Below are 19,814 nucleotides of genomic sequence, written 5' to 3'. Positions count from 1 at the left end.
AAAGAACTGAGAGAGGAGACAGAACTTTTGGTAGCACATTTCTTGTTATTTCATATAGGAACCTACTTACTGCTCTCATGAGTAAGACCAGGTCTCTTCGGTTTTCAGGAGATAAATCCTATGTTATCATGAAAAACATCACTGGCCTTGACCTGAGGTCTATGTAGTCTTAAGCCTACACATAAATTTCTTTTTTTTATTTCTTTAGTAGATGGCATCAGGAAAGATAATGGCAGCAAAAGATTTCTGGATGAGGAAAGAAGACATTATCAACGCAGGCTCAAGTCCTCACTCCAATGTTATCTTCTCAATGAAGCTGAACCAGTTCATTGAACATCCAACTCTTGATTTCAGTTTAGGTCATGATCCCAGAAGGAGTCCTGGGATTGAGCCCTGTGTTGGGCTCTGTGCTGGTCTCCGTGCTGAGCATAGAGCCGACATAAGATTTTTTTCTCTCTCTCTCCCTCCCTCTGCCCCTATCTCCCACTCATGCTCTCTCTCTCTCTCTCTCACTCTCTCTCTCTCTATATATTAATTGACCCACTTCAATCTCCAGTTTTTTAGTTTACTTGTCTTTTTTTCCCCATAGATTTTACTACTTCCAAATAAACTATAATATGTATGTATGTATTATTTCTATTGTTTATTCCTCTTTCCCCTACATGTAGCTCCATTTCAGCTTGTTTCACTAATTTATCTTAATAGGAGCATCTGGGCGGCTCAGTTGGTTGAGTATCGACTTCAGCTCAGGTCATGATCTCACGGTTTGTGACTTTGAGCCCCACATTGGGCTTGCTGCTGTTAGCCTGTCACCACAGAGCCTGCTTCAGACCCTCTGTCTCCATCTCTCTGCCCACCCCCATGCTTGCACTCTCCCCAAAATAAATAAGTATAAAAAATATATGCTTAATAAATATTGCTGTCTGAATGAATGAACGATATAGATGATTTGGAGCTCACCTGCTACTCACTGTGGGTCCAAGCTAGATAAGGCTCAAGGAGAACACCTCCAGGTGTGACCAGTAAAAGGTCAAGCTCATTATTGTTAAACAATCAGATATTAACCATTGTTATCTAACAATGGTCATTTAATCCTTGTGCTAATGCTTAAGTGTGCCTTTCAACATGAATTGCGGTTTTGTTCATTATAACATGGAGCATTAGTAATAGGACACTTTACTGCAGCTATTCAGTCTTTTTTTTTTTCCTGAGAACTGAGGAAAGATTACCAGAACTGAGGAAAGATTACTTTATGAGAAGTATCTGTTTTGTGGATTAGTAAAGTGGAAATTAGCACAATTCCATGTCTGCTTCTTTCTGACATTCTAATTAGCTAAATTTCAATGAACATGTAACCTAATCAATGTTGTGTTCCATTCTGATCATTTTTCCAGTAACTTTTAGTTTAACACACACACACACACACACACGTGCCAGAATTGTGGGTCTATTTTTTGACAAGTGATTTGCCATGTTCATGGTAGATGGTTTGGCATAATCAGTTTGAACGGCAAAGCTAAGCTGATGTAGTCAAGGAGTTCTTTGGGTGCCTGTGGTCTCTCGTCAATGTTCACACTGGTGAACTATCATGGTAGAGGGGCTTGTGAAGAAAGATGAAGGAAGCAGTAGGCAGGAGACAGGAAGCGCAGAAGAGGGCAGATTCTGTGAAGTCACACAATCTACCAAGGCATTAATTTATTGTCCTACAATTTGATGCCACAAAACTGGCTAGAGTGAGGCACGACCTCAAACCTACAATTTCTCTCTTGCCAAATACTGAAAGCTAAAGGAACTTTTTATGTGATACTGAGGTATGCTCTTTTATTCCTTAGTAACCTTGTTCCTACTATCACAGTTTTTGAAAAAGGAACATTCTGTTCCTCTATATAAATCTCCATCTCCTTTTTTTTTTAAGTAGGCTCCCTATCCAGCATGGAGTTTGAACTCACAACCCTGAGATCAAGAGTCAGATGCTTAACCAACTGAGCCACCCAGGCACCCATAAACTTCTATCTCTTGATGGAAAGTAAAAGAAAATTCCCTTTGTTGAATGCGGGAGGGGTAATGCTTGACTGCAGAGGGCTTGCTCTAGTTTGGCTTTTACTCAACTAATAGAAATAGCCAATGTGTATTATTAGATATTCTCAAATATATTTTCAGGGTATTAGCATGAGATATTATATTATCAAATATATTTCAGGTATTATCATGAGATATTACTTATGCCAGAATCTCCTTATCACTGTGATCCCCACAATATGTCCTTCACTAATTGTGAGGTCTCTCTTTTGAAAAATCCCTAGTCACTGACCTCTCAGTGCTGTGTATTGAGTATCACCACAGCGTCAAACCTACTTTTTTACAGAAGCGCAGAAACTTCCATGGTTTGGTATTTCTAACACAGTTGTATCTTAGTTATACACACAATAAAAATACTCAGAAAAAAACATATTTTCTAGGATTAGGAAAATAAATAGTCACCTGCTTTACAATTCTTTTCTACTACTCTTCTGAATTTTGCCAAGACCAAAGCATCAGCAAGATGAAGAAAAGAAATACTGTCTTCCTTGTGTAAGATTTTACCCAATCTTCTAACCTGAATGTACAAGTTAGAAAAGTTTTCCTGGAACACAAATCACTTTTAAACATTATATCGCTACAGTTTATATGACAAATAGTAGAATATTTTAGCTATTAAGCCAGTTGTGAAAAACTTCAGTAGGAGACCAAATCAGGTGGAGAATCAAAGTCTCCTAACTTTTAGTTCAGGTCTAAGAACTAACTACTTCATCTTATTTATGGGATTTAAGATGTAGGGAAATAATGGGAATGATGGCTTCCTTCTTCCACTTCCCCAGGTTGTAATATATAAAAATAATCAATTATTTATGGCTTTGTAAGATCTGGAACAGAGCCGTCAGCCATGCTGTGCAGAATTAATTGTCACTAACCTGAATGAGTATGCATGTATGTGTGTGAGAGACAGAGATATGAAGTCACTGAAGAAAGCTAAAGCAGGAATAGTAAAAGCCAACATCCTCCAGGAGAATAACCTTAGATGTTTGAGAGTCAAAGAACTTTATGTGGCAGACGAGCCCAAGTTTTAAAACGAGGGGAAATCTAGATTTCTCTCTTCAAGGAAACTGATTTCCCCTTCTTATGCTTCAACCCAATGAGGCTTAATCCCATTTTTGGCCATACCTTTGACTCAGTTGTCCCTTTGGCCTTTGGGGGAAGTGTTATCTAGAAAAAGAAACATAATGCGAATGAACAGACATGAAAGAGAGGAAGGTTCAGAGAGAGCTCTGGCCTTGCTCACTTGTGGGAAAGTAGAGTTATAATACACAGAAATGAACCGAGTCTGGCTGCTGCTCTTCCCTCTTCTCACTTCAAACACTGCCTGTAATTTTGCTTTTGCAGAAGTGAGGCTACTTTATATTCTCTCTTGGGGCGCCTGGGTGGCTCAGTCGGTTAAGCGTCCGACTTCGGCTCAGGTCATGATCTCACGGTTCATGAGTTCAAGCCCCGCGTCGGGCTCTGTGCTGACAGCTCAGAGCCTGGAGCCTGTTTCAGATTCTGTGTCTCCCACTCTCTCTCTCTGGCCCTCCCCCTTTCATGCTCTGTCTCTCTCTGTCTCAAAAGTATATTCTCTCTTAAACTGGGTTCCCTGGAAACTGAGATGGAGAGATGCAAGTAGGGTTTAGTTTATGGGTGGGGTTAGGGGTCGATAGAGGTTGTTCTCAGGAGATAATACCTGTAGAGAAAAGAAGGCAGGTCTGAGCAGAGGGAGACACTGACCTGCAGAACGATTGCAAAGTAAGCCTCATTCTGCCCTACGGGGACCTCAGGAGTTGGATTGCTCTTCAGGGTTGTTCCAAATGGAGTAAAGGGGGACAGGCTTGTGTTTCCTCATCAGTCTGTCATTTGGCTTCAGGCCACCACCAAGAAGACATAATCCTAGGAAAGGCAGTTCCCCATAGCTTAGGGTGATACCCACAGAGGGAGGCAGCTATGAGCTGTCAGCAGCCATATTCCCAGGCCCAGGGGGATGGGTGCCTTGGCCCTGAGGAGGGGATCTGGGCAGACAGCCATGGTGTTTATTATGTATTCTCACAAGTCATTGTTTTATCATATATAAATATATGCACAACTTTAGAGATAAGAAGACCTCAGAGAATTAACAGAAAGTAAGAAAATTCGAAGTTAGGTAATAACTTGCAAGAAGAAAATTGGAACTTCATGTTTAAACTGTGTTTTCTCTATATCTAACTTAAAAACTAAAATGTCTAGGGGCGCCTGGGTGGCTCAGTCGGTTAAGCGGCCGACTTCAGCTCAGGTCATGATCTCGCGGTCCGTGAGTTCGAGCCCTGCGTCGGCTCTGTGCTGACAGCTCAGAGCCTGGAGCCTGTTTCAGATTCTGTGTCTCCCTCTCTCTGACCCTTCCCCGTTCATGCTCTGTCTCTCTCTGTCTCAAAAATAAATAAACATTAAAAAAAAATTTATAAAAAAAACTAAAATGTCTAGAATTGCACTATTCATCTAGCTACAGGTGTCTATTGACCACTTGAAAACGTGGCCAGTCGTAGGAGCCTGGCTAGCTCAGTCGGTAGAGCATGAGGTTGTGAGTTTGACCACGGTGGGCATAAAGTTTGCTTTGGGACGCCTGGGTGGCTCAGCCGGTTAAGCGTCTGACTTCAGCTCAGGTCATGATCTCACAGCTTGTGAGTTCAAGCCCCGCATCAGGCTCTGGGCTGACATATCAGATCCTGGAGCCTGCTTCGGATTCTATGTCTCCATCTGTCTCTGCCTCTCCTCCGCTCATTCCCTCTCTCTCTCTCTCTCTCCTTCTTTCTCTCACCCTCTCTCAGAAATAAATAAACATTGGGGCGCCTGGGTGGCGCAGTCGGTTAAGCGTCCGACTTCAGCCAGGTCATGATCTCGCGGTCCGTGAGTTCGAGCCCCGCGTCAGGCTCTGGGCTGATGGCTCGGAGCCTGGAGCCTGTTTCCGATTCTGTGTCTCCCTCTCTCTCTGCCCCTCTCCCGTTCATGCTCTGTCTCTCTCTGTCCCAAAAATAAATAAATAAAAAACGTTGAAAAAAAAATTAAAAAAAAAAAAAGAAAGAAATAAACATTAAAAAAATTAAAAAAACAAGAAAATGTGGCAAGTCCAAATTGAGATGTGCTAAAAGTATAAAACACAGATCAAATATTGGAGACTTGACAGGAAAGATATGACATATATTATTAATAATTTTTATATTGATAATATGTCAATGTAATATAACTATATTGAGTTAAAATACATTATTAAAATTAATGTCACCTGTTCCTTTTAACTTTTTAAATGTAGCTTTTGGCAAACTTTAAATTAGTTATCTGTTTCAAACCATAGTTTCATTGCACAGAGCTGGTCTAAACTAATCTTAAAGTCTGGAAAAAGGGTCATTATCTCAGGCCACAGCCTAAGACAGAGCATTATTGGAAAGGGCCACAGAATCAGGAGTGCAGAAACTCCCCATTTTCAGAAACTCACTTCCTTCGCCTACTTAGAATGGCAGCCTCAAAGCACTTTATTTGGTTCTTGAGAGGTCAAGACAGCACCTGAGTCATATAACCAGTTTGTCCCCATTGGTAGACTGGGAATGGATGTAGGAAGTTCTTGGGAACCAGAGTCTCTGGGAAATAAAAGTGTTTGATTTATTCACAAATCAAGAGATTCTGACTCATTTTAAACCTTTTCTTCAGGACAAGGGAATTGTATCCACCACAGCTCAGTGATCAGTGTGGGTGGATTAGAAAACAGCTGGGGCCCAGTGAGCAAGTTCTTGGGTGAAATAAAAGAGTTATTCTGTATGCCAGGAATATGACCGCATGTGGAATTAGATGACGACCAAGCAGAATTATGAGTCATACTGAGAGCAAAAAGAAGGTAATGTAAAAAATTTCTTGTATTTGGTTCTATCACCAACTGTGCTGTACTTTTGTATTTATTTTGTTTATTGCCATCAAGTCCGTATCAGTCACAATTTTTCCAGCTCGTGATTTTATTTCGACATCTTCCAGCATCACTCATTGCTTCCACTCTCACTGCCAATGACCAAGTCCAGATGTTCATCATCTCAGACTCAATGGCTCCAACTTCCTTGATCTTTTTCCTTCCAATTTTTCTCTCTTCAGTATGATTTAGCCTGCTAACTCCTCACAGATCATCTTTCCTACCTGTCACTCTACTGCTCAAAAAACTAGAATGACTTCATATTGGTTACCCAGTCAAACCCAGATTCAGTTTGGTATTCCAATAGATATGCAAAACATGTTCCTTTTTCTTCTTCCTTCTTCCATATTACCTTCATTTAAAGCATTCTTCCTACTCTTCTTCCCTTTTAAATTATTATGAAATATGAACATCTAATATATACAGAGCATTGTTCAAATTTCTTACTCACTCTAATTCAGAAGCTTTTCTCAGTTCTAAAATACCTGTAATTTGTCTACCACGTGATTATTGTATACTTGTATTTTTTCTGATTATTTTGTGTCTATAATCATGGAACACTCCGTCAATTTGTTGATGCCCCAAGGTCAGAGATTAAATCTTATACTTCAAATTAGAGAAAGAAATTAATATTTATTAAATGTTTTCTTTGTGTCAGTCACCGTAAAATGTGTTAAACATTTGTTATCTGGAATTCTCTGTAGCCACTTTTCCTTGTGTGTGTGTGTGCGTGTGTGTGCTTTCTCTTCGCTGTTTCCATATTGCCCTGCCAGACAGCCCTGATGCCAAATAATACCAACTGAAGTATGGAAGTAGCATATTCACTGGTGCTTTGGGACAATGAGGATGGAATTTCCACTGGTAATTTCTACTTGGGCTGTAGCCTCCTGCTTTGCTCCTGAGACTCCCTCTCTCCAACATTTTCTCCCTTCCTCTTTAGCTCCTTCTAACTGATCCTGTTTTATGCAAAAACAGTTTAGCTATTTCTTTGATTCATTATCAATGGAACTATAAGAAGGTCTCGTTTTCAAAAATAAACACACATTAGGGGGTTCTAAAACAAAAGTAGTTCTCTCTCTCTGAGGGTTTTAAATCATTTAAAAAATCTAGTATACAGACATTTTCTCATTTAATCCTCTCAATGTCCATTATGTGGTCTTTCATGTAAGATGGGAATTTTGGATTCAGCTATTGGCATTATAGAACTGATGGTTGGGATTTAGAAAATGAAAGTAGCTAATTATAAAATATATTCTGTCTTGTTTCTAAATTATTTGGTTAGAGAATTGGTCAGATGCATTTGAGTCATTTCCTGTGTAAAATACAATGTCTATACATAAGAGTAACTTGATATTTAAGCACTGTAACTTCTTGTGAACTAACTCCCATATTTCTTTAAACATGATTGCATGAGTGAGTCTAGTCTGGTGAGAGAAACCACAGGTAAAATGTAAATAAATAACTATTTAATTGTTAGTTATTATTTAATTATTAGTTAAAATTTAATATAAATAGTTATTAACTATAATGGGATTGGAGTAACAGAAAATTAATTAATAAGAAGTAAAAAGAACTCTAGAGAATATGGACATAACAGAGACATGAAGCAGCTGCTTCCCTTGTGGCTGAGATAGATAACCAAGCATGAGATTCAGACCTTATTGGAGAAAGCAACTGTAGGTTATTGAAAGCAAAGAATTTGCCAAGGGGCCGCTGGAACTCGCTGAAAGTCTGCCTTTTGGAGCTCGCTGGAAATGTGCCATCTGGGTCCCAAGGAAAGCTATTCATGGGGACACTACACAAAGCTCCTAAGGAGATACTGCTGGCCACTGCGTACGGCTGGCTGCCATCAAGACCTGGATGCCCGAGAAAGCCACATGTCCTACAGGAACTGTATGCCAGAGAAGCTACCCACACTTGCAAAAGCTTGCCAAAAGCAAGTGCACCAGAACCAGGAAGCAAAACCTTTCCTTTCTGCATTGTTTCTCCAGAAGCCTCTACAGGCAAAGTTTAATGTCAATGCCAGCTGGCAAAGCAAAAATACTTGAAGGGCCCAGCTGTGTGTTTAGAGACCAGATTAAAAAAAAGTTGAATTTGGAGATGAAAGATAATAAATTGGTAACGGGCATTGTTATTTTCCATTATTTCAGAGACTAAAAACATGCTAATATGCATATTCAAAAAAAAATTCCTCATTTCCCAACGCATAGGGAAGGTGGAAAACACCCTTTGTGGTTCAAGCTTCCATAAAACCAAGGGTAAATGAACAGAGGGAGGAAAAGAAATAAACAAGTAAAATCATGTTGATTTGCATTATAAGAGGAGGAGTCTGGGAGGAAAGTAGGGGATTTCAGAGGGGATAACACAGGATTTCAGGAAGGTGATTTCTGAGGAGTTTTGAAGAGATGTTGACGTTGGGGTTCTTCTAAATACAGTATTGTGCTGAGAGAAGTCACAAACAAGACCATCTTTATTTGGGTGACCATAACATTTTAAAACTTTTTGAGTCCATCAAATCTTTAAACATTCTGTTTTTTTTCTTTTACATATCGAAGGATAAATACAAGAAAACTTAGTCCAGTATCCTGCACATTAGTATTTATTAAATGATTAGTTCTATATTTGTTATTTCTAAATCAGCCAGTCCCACTACTGCATGGTAATCTTCTTACTCAGTTTCTGATCAGTCACTTTGCATTCATCGAAGCATGTTAAAAATCTTTACTGCTTTCCTTACTTCCCCATGTCCATCCTCAAATCCAAAACCCAACTCGGCAGATAGCCCAGTGATTGATGCCAGTAGAAAAACTCCATCAGCCTTCTGCTTTTTTACCTTTACATTAAACTGTACCTTTTTTTTCATATTTACTTTTTTCCCCCTGCTTCAGCAGCAGCAGAGGCAACTATCTTCATCTTTTCCTCTGCTCTTTATTTCATCCACTTCCTTCTTCCGATGCATTTTGTAACACCAGTTATGCCCTCCTCTCTCCCTTTGAGTCTTGAATCTCTCCCTGTTTCACAGCTCTTACTCCTCAGCCCGTAGACAGGTTTGAAACCTTGGATCCCCTTTCAAAAATTTCTCCTCCTCATTTTTTTTTCCCCCACAATACCCGTTTAAGGATCATCTAGGCTATTACATTCATTTCATCACCTCCTGAAAATCACTCTTTGTTGAAGACTATCTATCAGGAACACTTGGTCTATGCTTTCCTTAGCCTAACCACACGGTGCAGTCAGATTGAGCACTCATTACAAAGCATATTTTAAAACTTTTCTTAAAGTATTCCAATCATTGGATATTGTGAACAAAGATGTACAATGTACCAAACTAGCCATCCTTCCAGCTGTTCCAGACAAAACTATGCTTGTTTAGGTATTCTATCCCTCAGATGATTACGAGGTAGTGACCTTACCTGGGCCAGAGAATGACTGCTAGGCCAGTTGCTGAGGCCTTTATCCAGGATAATGTTGGAAAAATAGGATTGGGTCTCAAGGCATCTTTTGAAAAGGATGGATGTGACCAGAGCACAGGCATCTCACAATCTTTCTCCCACTCCTGTCTCCATCTAGAGAAGTCTTTTTTTTTTTTAATTTTTTTAAACGTTTATTTATTTTTGAGACAGAGAGAGACAGAGCATGAACAGGGGACGGGCAGAGAGAGAGGGAGACACAGAATCTGAAACAGGCTCCAGGCTCTGAGCTGTCAGCACAGAGCCCGACGTGGGACTTGAACTCACGGACCGTGAGATCATGACCTGAGCCTGGAGCCTGTTTCAGATTCTGTGGACGCTTAACCGACCAAGCCACCCAGGCGCCCCTCCATCTAGAGAAGTCTTGACCTCTTCCCATGACTGTTACATCAGAAGCTGGCATCTTTTTTCACTGGTTTCTTTCTTTCTTCAATCCCTTATTGTGGAGTTGAACCTTATTAAAATTAGTTTAACTATTTTATAATTACTTGGGTAAACAAAGTTTAGTAATATTTTAAGTCAAATGGCATGTTTATCTACAAGATATTTCAAACGTATTATATGCTTTAAACCAAAAATATTTTATTCTAAATACAGTTAGAGTGAATTTTCTTTTTCTAACCATATTTGATAGTAACATTTTCTTTTATGGATTATCAGGTGTTCTCCTTTTTCTTATTTCTATGTACGATCCATCTTCAACTCTCCCACTCCCAAGATGGGAAAACTCTAAATAGGACTTGAAAAAATCTCCTGGGCACTCCACAATCCAATGCAGTCTTCTATCTTCCATCCCTGTTGGAAGTAATCTCTCCTTCCCTTCTCTTGTGGCATTGGTCATTGTCTTCCGTACTGATATTTACATACATGGCTAATCTCTGTAAGTGAATCCTAAAAGCAAGATCCTCATTTTACTCACTATTGAGTAAAAGATCCTCACCACTGGTTAAAAAAAAAAAAATCTCTTGAGCAAGATCCATATTTTACTTTCAGTGCCTAAAATATAGTACCTTACAAATAGGAAGACTTAAAATTATTTGATGAGTAGAAAAGAAACAATTGGTCATTTATTAGATGTATGAATATCCCTCAGTTAAATTTATTTTTTCTTCTTCTGTTCTTATTTCTTTGTCTATGTGTTATCATGTGGCTATCTTTTTAATTTCTTTGCTTCTATTTCATTTGGCTTCTATCTATTCCCTTTTTACCTTCATTTTCTCTTCTTTTTCTTCTCTTGCATGGAACACAATGTTTTACATGGAATGACAGGTTTTTGTTTGTTTCTTGCAGTTAGTCATTTGAGGATTGCATTTTATCCCAAAATAAATGAGTGATAACAATAAAACACTGAACCAAGTCGTTCATTACAAAATCTAGGGCCTTAAGTGAGCTATCACCATGAGGTTAGTAAGCTTTCAATAGAATAAGCCATTTAGTCTAATTAAACACAAGAAACATCACAAGATTTGAGCTACACTTGTCAAATGAGATAAATCCTTTGAAAGTTGTGACTGTGAACTCAACAGGTTATCACAGTCATTGGTATAAATTGTGCAAAGTAAAGTCATGAAATTATAAACCTGGGTAAAATGCAAAGAAAAAAAGTAAATTTAGCAATAGAAACATTGGTGTGGTACTGAAGTGATATTAATCTCAGGTGGACAACCCTGTCCAGGATAACACTAAATCAGTTGTTTTGGGCATTTTAGTATTATGCAAATCCTTACAGCTTGATGAGTTATGATCATTGTTATGACCTGTTAAGTGAATCAAAATGAAGGAACTAACCATCCAACAGTCCATTCATGCTATGTGTTTATAGTAAAGTACAAGCTTCGTAAGAGACAGAAGAAGACAGTGTTTGAAGGAAATACTAAAGTTGAAACAATGCTCATCTTTGGTTCAGTATTATTTTATACATAAAACTGAATTAAATACAATTTTTTCATAAGTGTCAAAATCAAGTCCATTTATGAGATTAGTACGTAAAAACTAATATACTTCATCAAACATATTCAACTTAAATAGTGGCCCAAATGTATTCCAACTGCATGATTAAATATTACTTCCTATAAAGTCTGTTTCTCTTCCCATAGTCCCACCGAGGATCTGGTCTTTACTTTGGATTTTAAAATTATGAACTAATAGGACTCACAGCCAATTTCATCTTCAAATGAGATGCTTCTGGGATGATTAATTTATATAAAGAAGAACTTGGTAATGCTCTGTGTGGAAAATGTGTAAAAATTACAAAAAATATCTGCAGTGCTTTCCATGTGTATTTCATATTTCATATGCTCCGACTAAAAAGTTTAAGGATTTAGAAACAAATAAAAGACAATCATCATTTGTGTTGGACAAAAATTACTGTTGACATGCTACAACCCCTCTCTCTTGCAATTGTTGGGCAGGTCAATACAGCAACACTATCACATTATTCTTGAAGATAAAGACGGGATCTCATTAAAATTGTACCTACATAATAGACCTAGTGAAGTCCTATAACCACTTAATAAATCAGTGCTGATCTTTGTGTCCACGCTGAAACCTGTTTTTCTGTTGGCCTACAGATATGGACATTAAATCTTCCCTCCACTGACAATGAATAGCACATTCAGAGCAATCATGTTTCATTACAGCTACCACTTAGCTCTTGGATAAGCCCTCTAGGCTAACTGTTGGATGTGGGAACACTAGTCCTGTAGGTAACCTACTTATTATCAAACATAAATCTAAAATTTACTATTTTTATGCTATACCTACAGCTGTTCTATTACAACTATTGTTGCTTTTCTGGCCACTCTCACTACTATGTTCTATACATTAATTCCTACTAAATGCCAAATGCTAGGTATGTTCCATGCAATATCCAAATTCTCATGACAGTCCCTCAAGGTTGGTACTAACTATAGTCTCAGAGAGATCAAGTGACTTGCCCAAGTCACAAAGCTACTGAGGATCCAAACCCAATTATATCTCAGTCCATGCTCTCCCCCACAAAAACAAAGATGTAAAATTCTATATCTAGTATGACAAATTAAGGAGAAATTCACAAACTGAAGGAGACTGAAGAAGCTTACGGTTATTTCATGGTTATTTCAAATTAACTTTATAACTCTTAGAAGGAAATGAAATAATTTTCTTGTTTTTTTTGTTTGTTTTACTTTACTGCTGTGACTAATGTAATTGTTTATCAGGCTTTGGAAACAAGCACTTTGTTATGCTCAGGGTGAGTGAATATTATTCCCCCTGCATGTTCTTTCCATTCTAGTTCTTCTTTTTTTTTTTTTTTTCTAATCTGCTTCCTTTTATTTATTTTTTTATTTTTTTTAAATAGAATTTATTGTCAAGTTGGCTAACATACAGTGTATACAGTGTGCTTTTCGTTTTGGGGATAGAGTCCCGTGATTCATCACTTACATACAATACCCAGTGCTCATCCCAACATTCTAGTTCCGAAAACGTGAACTGTGCTAGATGCTGGGAAGTGCCACATGGGTTTCATCTGTGTGGAACATAAAGGATGTCTGCTGGAGAGATGGCGAAAAAGGGAGAAAGCGTGTAAAGACGCACTGTTGAGAAAGGATCAGGGTGCCCAGAAAAGACTGTAGCAGCATCATTTGTCAGGATTTATCAATAACACCCAACAAGCAATTTACTATTCTCTCACTCTTTATTATTCTTTCCCATCTGCACATAAGTGTGTTCGAATTCTTCACATCTTAAAAGCAACAATGATGGGAAACTTTAAATCCTCTTTGGCTTGATGTTCCACTGAACTGAAAATACCACCAGAAGCCTTCTTTTCCCTAAGGCATAACAAACACTCTGAGGTATTAAATTGCAGTGTTTTATGCTTTCAACAACTGCTTGTGACGTGTACTCATGGTCCTTTGAGCAACCATTTCTTATTCACTTACGTGCTGCCTCAATGCCTTACATTCAAATGTTTGTATGAACTGTAAATTATTGTATTTTAATTTCATAGGGTCTCAAATGATCTCAAACTTTTGGTATAAAACCTTGACATCTCTTACCCACAAAGTTGGTCACTGATCTACTGGCTTGGGAATGCTTGCTCTAAAATCTCCTGACACTTTCAGGCCTTTCCAACCCACTTGGAGATACAGGACTCCAGCCAATGGACCTTTCCTGTGAGACCCCCGCAACTGCCCTTTAGCAGATATGAGTTACTTTCAAATGTGTCATATGCCTGCCAGGTATTTAGCCCACAGCTGATATTACCACAAGTCATGAGACAAGGTCTTAAAATGAAAGCAGCGAGGGAGCCAGAAGCATAGAGAATGGTAATGTTAGACTTGTAAGAGACCTTTAATACCATTCAATCCAGTCTCTCATTTTCCAGGAGAGGAAACACAGCACCTGTGAGATGCGGTTGCCCAAAGTGCCCCAAATAACTGAAGGTTTCATGGGGACTAAAACTAGGCCTAGGCCTTCCAACTCCAGGTTGATATCTACATGTCATGAGGCTATCCTGTAAATGATATCCAAATACTCTAAGTATTAAACTGTTCGGTAATGATCAATCAAAATGCTACAATTATTACATGCATCATAATTTGAGTTTTCAGGTACCATCACATATTAAGTTTTATACTATTTGGAACACGTATTTCAAAACTTTGAGGTAAAGATAACACTTCTTTATTGAAAAAAAAATTTACTGGAAAACACAGATGAAAAAACCTGATATTTGTTGACACCTCAAAAACAGTCTACATATGTTACAGTAGTACATTTAGCTATTTTATGCATTTGGTTTCCTGCATAGTTTCCAAAATGTTCTAGAAGACAGCAGTACTTTAAATGGAGTCAGCTGGAGGTTTTAAAAGTATTTTAAGAAAACCACAATCTTCTTTGTCCCAAGAGCTCTCATTGGTTAATATTCATCTTTGCTTGGTTCTTATTAAGAAAAGCTAATGTTAGACTGAATTTAATTAATCCATCAAAACCACAGAAGAATTTTCTTTCTCATTCCCTCCAACATTTTGTTTCTCTTTAGTCACAGAAGGTAACACTTTCCATGCAGCAGATCATCTGAGTAAGTGTGGGTTAAAATGGTCAATTGTGAATCAGTCTCAATCATGTGGCTCTTCCATGGCAAAAGAGGTTGTTTGTCTCTACTGTGAGAATGTTCTGAATGCTGCACCTTGCGCCTATCTCCAAATAATCATACTCACTTCAGAAAAACTGAAAATATCACAGTCACGGAGAGGTTACCCTTCTACCTGGTGTTAGGGACAAGTGGAGGTAGATACTTTCTCTAATAACATCAAGCATCTGCTCCCTGCTAACATCCTTTGTGAACCCTAGACATCTCTACTGACATAGGTAATCTTACAAGTATTAATAAATAGTCTGGCCTTAGCCACCATTCCTGTGTTTATGGAGGGAAAGCTGAAAAAATAAGACTTAAGCTACCTGATGCTGCTTCTTCATAGTACCTTGCTTTTTATGGTGCTTTAATATTTTTCAAAGTGCTTTTCATATGAATACATATATCACTTACTCACAAAAGCTGAGCAAGTGGTATGAGAGGCAGAATTCTTAGACGGCCTCCAAGATTTCCGTCTGCTGGTGTGGTGTATGTGCCCTCAAAATCCCTTAACTTTGAGTGTGGGCAGGATCTATGAATATGACATAGTCACTCCTGTGATTTTATCTTAGCAGACAAGAGAGAGATTGTCCTGCTGGCTTTGAAGAAGCAAATAGCTGTGCTATAAAAGGTCTATGAGCAAGTCACATGATGAGGGCAGCCCTACCTGTTCAGAGTGATCCCCAGTGGACAGCTAGCAAGAAGACAGGAATCCCCATCTTCATTTTCAAGGAAATGATAGCCAACAACTTGAAAGAGCTTGGAAGTGATTCAATGTTCATCCAGTACATCCAGATGAAAAACATCACTTGTTTCATAACTTGATTTCAGTCTCTGAGACCCTGTGCAGAGGACTCTGTCCAGGCCTCTGACCTACAGAACATGTGTAATAATAAAGGACTGTTGTTTTAAGCCACTAAGTTTGTGCTAATTTGTTGTGTAGCAGTAGAAAGCTAATGAAAGCAAAGGTAAATAATACTATGACGATTTCACGAATAAGGACACTGGTTCAGAAAGATGAACTGATTTGGTTAATTTCATCGTGAAGATTGGTGTGACAGGACTGATAGTGGTACCTTGGATGCCTCCTTTATATGCTAGCATTCTTTCCACAGTCCCATAATGCTCCATACTAATGCGTATTACTGCTAGGTGTTCTTTACCCCTGTCCAACAACAAGATAGATACTTGAAAGCATAATACATTATCTTCCTCCATGCAGCTCAACACCAAGTAAGGCAATGACTTTATTAATCCTCACATCAGTTCTGTAGTATAGTAAAAACACTCATCAAAATCAAAGTAAATGTTAAGATGATAATATTTTTTAAAGAGTCTCAAATCGAATGTTAGTCCTCATCACTTAACAAACAATATTCTGAATAGTCAAGATCAGGAAATGTGATCGGTAATTCCACCCACTTTTTGTATTGTTTCTTCGGTGAATTATTTTTGAAAACCACTACAAAATTCTTTATTTTGAGACAAGGAAAATCTAAGCCTTTGTGCACCATCATCGTTCCCCAAGCCTAGAAAACAAAAGAGAGTGAGAGGAAAAATTAAATGCACATCCAATTAAGAATTCCCTGTGGCCAAAGTAAACATAAGCTCACAGCACTTTACTCACTTGGCCACATATTTTGCAGATAATCTCGCCATTTGTTTGATAGTCTACAAACTTCTTTCGTAGGGCTTTGTTTTCTCTCACAATGTAGAGTTCCCTAAAATGATCAAGGAGTAAAAACATACCTGAGAATTTGCAACGGACAAATATGCAAATTATGGGTACATGCTGTTGGACCTGAAGCTCAGCCACCTGCATGCATATCCCACACCTTATCCCCCTCTCCTTCCTGCCCCCACAGATCATCAGATAGACACTCCCTTTCCGCATACATCTCTCAAGGGCCATGTTGCTTTTGGTGGCCTCTTTAAGTCTGTAGATTATTTTAACTAGACTTAAGTTGTCCAAAATTTTGAGAACAAATACGACTACACACCAGACGATGCACCTTGGATCCAAATGGCTCTGGGGCTCTCCCTTCTCCCCGCCCCCGTGCCTCAGTGCAATATATTTGAAAAAGTCACATTTGAAATAGGGATAGAATATGGGGGCTAAAGGAGGAGAAGTTCTGAAAAATAATGAACCTCATTTGTACTATTTCGGAAGAACACGCACAGTACAACCTACTTCACTTCTTATACAGAAACTAAAAATTCAGTGTTCCCGGACCTACTTGAATACTGGTGTCATGTTGACATGGTGCATCTTCTCAATTACATGGATGTCTTCCCCAGAGCAGGCTACCACACCGCAGTTTTTGCAGAGGAAATTTATTAACGATGGGTTTTCCTTGTAATACTTTGCGATACTTCTCTTGATTTTCATTTTCTTTTCCATTATACTTTGCATCTGTAATTCCAAAATCTGCATTGGGAAAAAAAAATTCAGTGTTTCTTTTTTTTTTTTTTTTTTTCACAGCTTCACTGAAGTAAGTCTCCTGGAATTCAGAGATCTTAAACAGTTACAAAAATGTGCACTTGGCCTTAGTATAGAAAGAAAAATAATGAGGCGATAGCCTCCAAAGAATTTTGCATATAATCCTTTCCTGTAATCATGGAAATGTGTTCAGAAAGCAACCTTTTCCATTTTAGACAAGTTCTACTGTGAGAAAGTCCTTAGTAATATTAAAAAAACAAAAACAAAACAACAACAAAATAACACCTCATCCTACCACCTCTCTCCCTTGCCATTAGTTTCAATTCGGTGTCATAAAATAAGTTTAAGCCTTCTTTTACATGGAATCCCTTTGAAGACCTAAACACTATTATGACATTACCAATAGTCTTCTCTTACTTGTGATAAGCCACCCCCCACCCGCCACCAATTTCTTTAATCTTTTCTAGACCCTTTGCTATCTTACTCAATCTCTTCTTTACACATTTGTAGCAGAAACACTAGTTTCCCACCCAGAGTCCATTCTTCCTGGGAACAGAACTATAATTTCATTCCAGGTGAAAATATGCTAGCTACATTACAACATTTCAAGCCAGTGGCCAGTGAGACATAAAATGTTGCGTAGAATTTCTAGAAAAGCTCAAGTATCAGATAGTGGCCATTTTGCACTTTCTGTCTTTTCCATCTTCTTCTTTCTTCCACCTAAAATGAGCATGTGACAGTTGAAATTTGAAAAAAAACTCTCTTTGGCCTGGATAACAGAAACCAAATACTAAGTGGGCAGATAAGAGAGAGAAAGGTCTTGGCTTCCTTGACATCATGGAGCTATCATATGGCTCTAGATTATCCACATTTTTTTATGAGAGAATAAGACCTTAACTGTGTATTCCAGGCCCTGTGGGTAGTGGCAAAATTTATGTCATAACAGAAACAATGTAGAGACACAAAACTTGAGATAGGCACTGGCCAGGTCTCACACCTACATAACTTCACATTAGGAAAACTTGTTTCTTAAATAATTTACCTCCAAACTAAACCACTCATAGATAGCAAAGTTATATTAAAATGTGCAGGACGCCATTGTTTTCCTGAAGGCTGAGGGGAAGTTTGTAGTAAAAGTAAATTATCAGTGCTGATGAGCAAAGCTGAATGGCCCATCTCTGGCTCTCACCTCTGTTTTGGGCTTTGATTCAAGACAGCCATATTTACTACAGAAAGGATAACGAAACCTTGTAAGCAGCCCATGGGCCATATAATAGTTTAAACAGACAACTACAAAGACTAGTGTCATGTGTAAATTATAATAATATAAAAAATTGAAGTATTATGTTCCCTAAAAGTTTAATTAGGTTGTTCCTGCAAGATACTATCATTCACTGAGCCGATAAAAGATGATTTGGCATGGGATCATGTACGTGGCAGACAATTAAGAAACACAGGTGCAACAGAAAAGATAAAAATAAATCCAAAGTTAGTGTATGGGTATGTAACCAGGACACCAGCAACTAAAAGATTAGTTTTAAAATAGTAAAGAATAGGGGCGCCTGGGTGGCTCAGTCAGTTGAGAGCCTGACTCTTGATTTTGGCTCAGGTCATGATCCGAGGGTTGTGGGATCCAGTTCCATGTCGGGCTCCACACTGAGCACAGTCTGCTTAAATTCTCTCTCTCCCTCACATATATATACATTAATTAATTAACTGATTAATTAGTTAAAATACTAAAGACCAGTAAGGGATTAGTTCTAAAATAGTGAAAAATAGTAAAGAATGTGAATTAGAGGGGCAACAAATGAAAACAAAGCATCATAAATATATGGGAGGTACAAGCTACAGTCAGTCAAAGTCTAAATAAAATGTAATGAGTTGGAAAAGCTGTTGGGTCATTGCCAGGGAAAATGTTTAAAATCTTCACATTGTTTCTAGAAGTTTGAGTCACAGGCTATCAGTTATGTACAGAGTCTGTATATGACATGGAAAATAGGCCTCACCTTCTGTGTCAAGGCTCACCATTTACTAGTGGCTGTTTGAACATTGTGTTGATACGGATTCTTAACTCAGAAGAAGGGAGTGCTGGGGTCTACCAGCGATGTCTGCTGAGGGAGCTGCACGGAATAGTAGTCAAATGTACCCCCTGCCATCCTTTTCTGAGTTTGTCAGCCTGGAGTAGCTTTGGGAGGTCAGGGCTCTTAGCCAAAGGAAATCTAAAAAGGTAGCCGATTCTGGGGCCCCCAAAGAGACTGTATCTTATTGTAGATATAATCTGAAAAAATTTGCCTCATAAATTCCAGAGATGGCCTAGAGTTTACCCAAAACATCTGGTCTTGAAACATCAATCTTTGAAAATATCCACTTGATTAACTTTCCAGTGACATTATATGGTCACAGATGTTTGATTTGACATTATCAAATGTTTGGTTTGCCTTATATGTAAAGGGGTTTTAAAATATAAGTTTGTGTAGAAACCTGGCCAGGAAACCTTGGAGTTGGTTATAGCAATGCACACCAATTTAAAAGCATCCCTTTCGTGAAACTCTATTTAGGGTAGAGCCAATTCCAATGTTAAGAAACTAACATTCACACCCATATGCAAGGGTGTGAATTTTCTTCTAAATGGATTGTTTGCTATTATAGTAGTTACAGTCTTTAATTCAGTGGTATGGGGGATTTCCTGAAATATTGCAGAAATGCATTCTTCCTTCACGGCATTCCTCTTGAAGCTCAAATGACTCTACATTAGTAAACTGAGATGCAGCTAGATAACATATTATGTATTTT

At 38.4% G+C, this 19,814-nt stretch overlaps 1 protein-coding gene across 4 annotated transcripts in view; it reads right to left on the bottom strand.

Annotated features, from left to right (window-relative positions):
* Positions 1-14,107: 14,107 nt before the first annotated feature.
* The window catches only part of IFIH1 (interferon induced with helicase C domain 1), a 56,005-nt gene continuing 50,298 nt past the window's right edge, over positions 14,108-19,814 (bottom strand). For all 4 annotated transcript variants that reach the window (XM_058715126.1, XM_058715129.1, XM_058715128.1 and 1 more), the window contains 3 exons: positions 16,819-17,009; positions 16,209-16,302; positions 14,108-16,110 (listed from right to left, as the gene is read on the bottom strand). In XM_058715126.1, the coding sequence (XP_058571109.1) occupies positions 15,931-16,110; positions 16,209-16,302; positions 16,819-17,009 (465 nt within the window). In that variant the 3' untranslated portion in view covers positions 14,108-15,930. The remainder of the gene's footprint in view (positions 16,111-16,208; positions 16,303-16,818; positions 17,010-19,814) is intronic.

This window comes from Neofelis nebulosa, chromosome 2 (genome assembly GCF_028018385.1).
Source record: "Neofelis nebulosa isolate mNeoNeb1 chromosome 2, mNeoNeb1.pri, whole genome shotgun sequence".
NCBI lineage: Eukaryota > Metazoa > Chordata > Mammalia > Carnivora > Felidae > Neofelis > Neofelis nebulosa.
This window is presented reverse-complemented; position numbering and strand designations above follow the sequence as displayed.